Source organism: Merops nubicus, unplaced genomic scaffold (assembly GCF_000691845.1).
Source record: "Merops nubicus isolate BGI_N331 unplaced genomic scaffold, ASM69184v1 scaffold51341, whole genome shotgun sequence".
Lineage (NCBI taxonomy): Eukaryota > Metazoa > Chordata > Aves > Coraciiformes > Meropidae > Merops > Merops nubicus.
This window is the reverse complement of record NW_008587234.1, coordinates 1024-5287: the sequence shown is the minus strand read 5'-3', so window position 1 is coordinate 5287 and position 4264 is coordinate 1024. Positions and strand designations below refer to the sequence as shown.

The 4264-nt window shown below is 44.3% G+C and overlaps 1 protein-coding gene across 1 annotated transcript in view; it reads right to left on the bottom strand.

Moving 5' to 3' along the window:
* Positions 1-7: 7 nt before the first annotated feature.
* Positions 8-4264, bottom strand: part of PRDM14 (PR domain containing 14) — a gene marked incomplete at both ends in the record, with an annotated part of 5224 nt that continues 967 nt past the window's right edge. The window contains 3 exons of the mRNA XM_008948842.1: positions 8-124; positions 1219-1320; positions 3035-3237. Coding sequence (XP_008947090.1) covers positions 8-124; positions 1219-1320; positions 3035-3237 — 422 coding nt within the window. The remainder of the gene's footprint in view (positions 125-1218; positions 1321-3034; positions 3238-4264) is intronic.

The following is a 4264-nucleotide window of genomic DNA, read 5'->3' as shown; positions in this document are numbered from 1 at the left end:
GGCGCACGTGGCTGTCGTGGGCAGCGTGCGAGGCGAAGGCTTTGCCGCAGTGCTTGCATTTGAAGGGCTTCTCCCCCGAGTGCTGGCGGATGTGCGTGCGCAGGATACTGGACGCCGTGAATGCCTACAAGGGCAGGGAGCAGAAAGAAGGGAGAATGAGTTGGAAGGACCCCATCTTCTCATATAATCCCCAGGTTCAGCTAACCTGGACCCCGCCAGAAGCACCGCACCCACAATATATGTCCTCAAATGCTCACATCATCAGATAGCTGGAGAAAAAAAAAAACAAACTCCCAGCAAGGAACCAGAAGCCAACAGCTATAACACTCAGCTTTACAGATCTGGCTGAGTCCATATTGTTAGGTGAAGCTGAGGATAAGGTTTCTGACCAGAGACACCAGTAAATATCTTCTACTATATCAAAGGATAAGAAGTCAGTACTGGCCTAATTAGCTTTGAAGTTCCTTTATGTTCAGGAGATATAAAGCAGGTTCATTTTCAGAGTTAAACCCTTTCATATTTACATACACTGGGGCTGACAGAATCAGTTCATGCAGCCAGTCCGGCATCCATTTTTTTGGGTTTCATTTCCCAACTCCATCATACTCTGCTCTTCCTTCAGTCACACATCCCAACTCCCATGAGTAGCAAGATATGCATACTCAGAAATTTTCTGGGACAGCTGTCACCACTTGCACAGGGAGAGCTCACCTGAATCATCCCTGCTGGGAAGGGTAATAACAGTCAAGTACATTTTTGATCAGTGCTATAGGGCTCTCCTGATGCTCTTTTTAAAACAAAGCCTCCATGCCCAGTTGCACATCAACAGTCCCACTATTTCAAAGGAAGCATGTCCAAACTCATACCATGCAGGTTCAGCCTATGGTCCAAATCCTTTCACCATGCTCCAGAAGCATGTCAGTAATATAAAAAAATATCTATCTGATGAAAAAGGGGAATATCAGATCTAGCTGCATGCTTTGGATGGCATTTGAAATGCTCCCAAGCTCTCCTAGACCTTAGCCCCACAGCAGGTCTCAGAGCTGGGACAAAACACAAATTCCATGTCAGATGGAGGCAAAGAGGGTAGAGCCAGACCCTGTTTGCCCTGTGGCTTCAGCTCACAGCTGCACCCAGAACACACTCCTCTGAAGAGCAGCTTCAGTAGTGTTTCCTTCAAAGAAAACAGAAAATGATGGGGGGGGGGCTTTGCCATACCTTGTTGCAGTAGACACATTTGTAGGGTCGCTCGCCAGAATGAACCCGCATGTGTTTGTTCAGGCTGGAGGACTGAGAAAAGCTCTTCCCACACACTGAGCACTGGGGAAGGAAAAAAATAGAAAGGAGGTGATGATCAAGTTAAAAGGAAGCACACAACAGCATATCTAGAAAGTGAAATAAGGTATGTGGATGGTATGTGCACGTGTTTTCCTACATATATTTAGCTATATACATATATATGTATTTCTGTATATACAAACAGTAATCATTTCAGCAGTAGCTATTTGAAATAGTCAGAATTTTAAAATAGTTTTAAGAACAAAAATTTTTAAAAAGAAAAATAATGCAAAATGTCAAAGATTTTTTTTTTGGTTTGTGATTAAAATGTTAAAAAAAAAAAAGATATTGTCTACCAGCACTCAGTACTAGTGTTCTCCATCAGTAATCAAAATCTGAAAATGGCTGTGAAATTATCACTTTTCTTCAAAATGTAAATCAAGCTCCCGTTGCCATTTTCAGTTTTTGCTCAGAAGATATAAGCCTCCTCCCAAGGGGACCTCTTGAAATAATAACCATTTTCCAGAAGCAGTGAATCAGCCACAGCACCCAGCCTACAGCCTCTCCTCACTTGGAGGAGCAGAACAAGCAGTGCTTTGTCCTCAGACCTGCCACCTTCACTCTGCAGCCACAGCGACAGGACACAACCAAGCTCAGAGGGGCTAAAGTCACTTGAGAGACTTGCACCAATTCAGTGTAATTTGTACAAGCCTCAAAATAATTTTCCACTTATAAATTATTTCTTTCAAATTATTCTAAGTTCAAAATCAGCCAAGCTATGACTGATCTTGAAAAAAAGCTAATTTTTTTTTACCGATACATTTTCCGTCTTTGCTTTTTATATTAAACTGCTTTCATATAAATGCAAAATAAAACAAGCTTATCTTCCTGCTGTATTTATTTTGTATGCATTCAAAATGGAAAGAAAAGAGGGAAGAATTACCCGGTATTTAATAGAAAAATGTTTTTAATCTGTTATTAAAACAATGCAATATTCTGACATTGTAATATTGTTGATTTAGTTAAAAAAGCTTTTCCTGAAGGAAAAATAAAATAATAATAATAATGATGAAAAAACCCCACACCATTTCAGGGCAATCTCTAAAATGACTATCTGGAGGATTTTCAGGACCGGTTTAACTGTGCCTTTCCGAGCACTGGAACATGCCCTCTACAAGCCTTTAGAAAAAATCCGATTGCCCTCTCCCAGTGCTCCTGGAGAAAACTGGTGGTAGAAAAGTGCTTGGTGGTGGAGTTCAGGAAAGCATCTCAGTATTTCTTCCACCAATTTTAAATCTGCTCCACGCTGCATATAAAAACTTTTAACTCCTGCTTTGTCCCACAGACATAACGTCTCTTGGCTCTCGGACAGAAGGCAGGGAGTGAAGTAGGTGAGATCCTGGACAAGGAGTGAGTACCTTCAGAAAATTTCAGCCACCCAATGTATAAGAAAAGTAGCAAAAGCCACATACAAGCATGCAAAAAGCCCAGGAAAAATATTTTCTTTTAAAACTCTCACAGAGACTGGGGGGTTTATTTTCACCAATACTAATCCATTAAATTTCTTCAACTAAACTCTGCTCCACAAGCCAGACTCTTCCTGTACAGGCGGTCCCAGCCATGGAGCTGGAGGAGGGGGAACACGTCAGCAGCATGTAAGCGAGGTAAAATCTCGGCCATGAAGACTCCTTAAATTAAACATACCCCCACACCCTCCGAAGAGCCAGCAGCTGCAGAGACCCAGGAGGAGGCTCACCTTGTGAGGTCTGTGCTTCTCGTGAACGTGGAGAATATGGATCCTCAGCCGGTCTCTTTTCTCGAAGGACCGGTTACAGAGGTGACAAGGAAATTTGCGGTCCCCCTGGTCCACGCAGCGGGTGTACTTGAGGTGCTTGTCCCGGTAATACTTGTAGGCAAATACCTTCCCGCAGCGCTCGCACTTGAAGCTCTCCCCGGCTTCTGCAGAGCAGAAGGAAAAGTGCCATCTCCCGTCCCACCACCGCAGCAACGGGGCTCCCGCCCGAGCTGCTTCTGGCAGACGGGGAATTTTAACTCTCCGGGACAGCAATAACGGTACCTTAATTCTGGCAGTATCATTAACAAAATACAAGTCGGATCTCTTGAGCATAGGCACCCCTTGCCTTTCCAAAGGAGGAGAACAAACTAGAGCCCACAGCTTGATAAAATCATGTGGTTGGTTTAGCTCCTGACTTCAGCAAAGACAGGATTCCATCCTTGTATCCCCAGAAACAGCGAGCGAACGTGTAAAAAACCAACGCAGTGTCCCACAAAAGCGTCTCCCCCCCACGGAAACACGGCCAGGTATTTCTTAGGAACATCGCCCGTAAATTTTACCTGCCGCCCCGAAAGAAAAATACATTTGCACGTTTTTTTCTGTAGTTTTAAAAATACTAACCAACAGGAACACGTTTGTTTGATTTTCTTTTTCATTTCAAGCTCTTAAGCGCTGAATTTAGGAAAAACGCAGGAAGTGTTTCAAGCGTTTACACACCCTTTTCTGCCTTTAATAACTTTGACTTAACCCTTAAAACCAAACGAGCAATTTACCAGCTGTCTGAACCAGGCACCTTAAGGCAACCAGGTACTAGAACTTCCGTGCCAAATTTCCGTGCCGATTTGCTCCTCTGCCCACTGCTGCTACCGGCCGAGCCGTCCCTCGCCCGCTCCGGCTTTCCCTGCACTGGCACAAAGCTCTTTGCTCCGTACGTAAGTTTTGCTTTCAGCACGTCATTCTGCACGTTACGAGCATAATTACTACCGGAGTAAGCACATGTGGCGTTTCTTCTGCAAGCAACATCGGCATGATCCGGTGGGAACGACTTCAGCCCGCCCCACTTACTGACAGTGTTAATTGCAAGAAAAATAGTATCGAGTCTGGCGCAGGATAAAACAGGACCAAAACAAGAATACCCCCCGAGTACGCCTCTCGAAACGACACACACACACCCCACCCCACCTCCCCGCA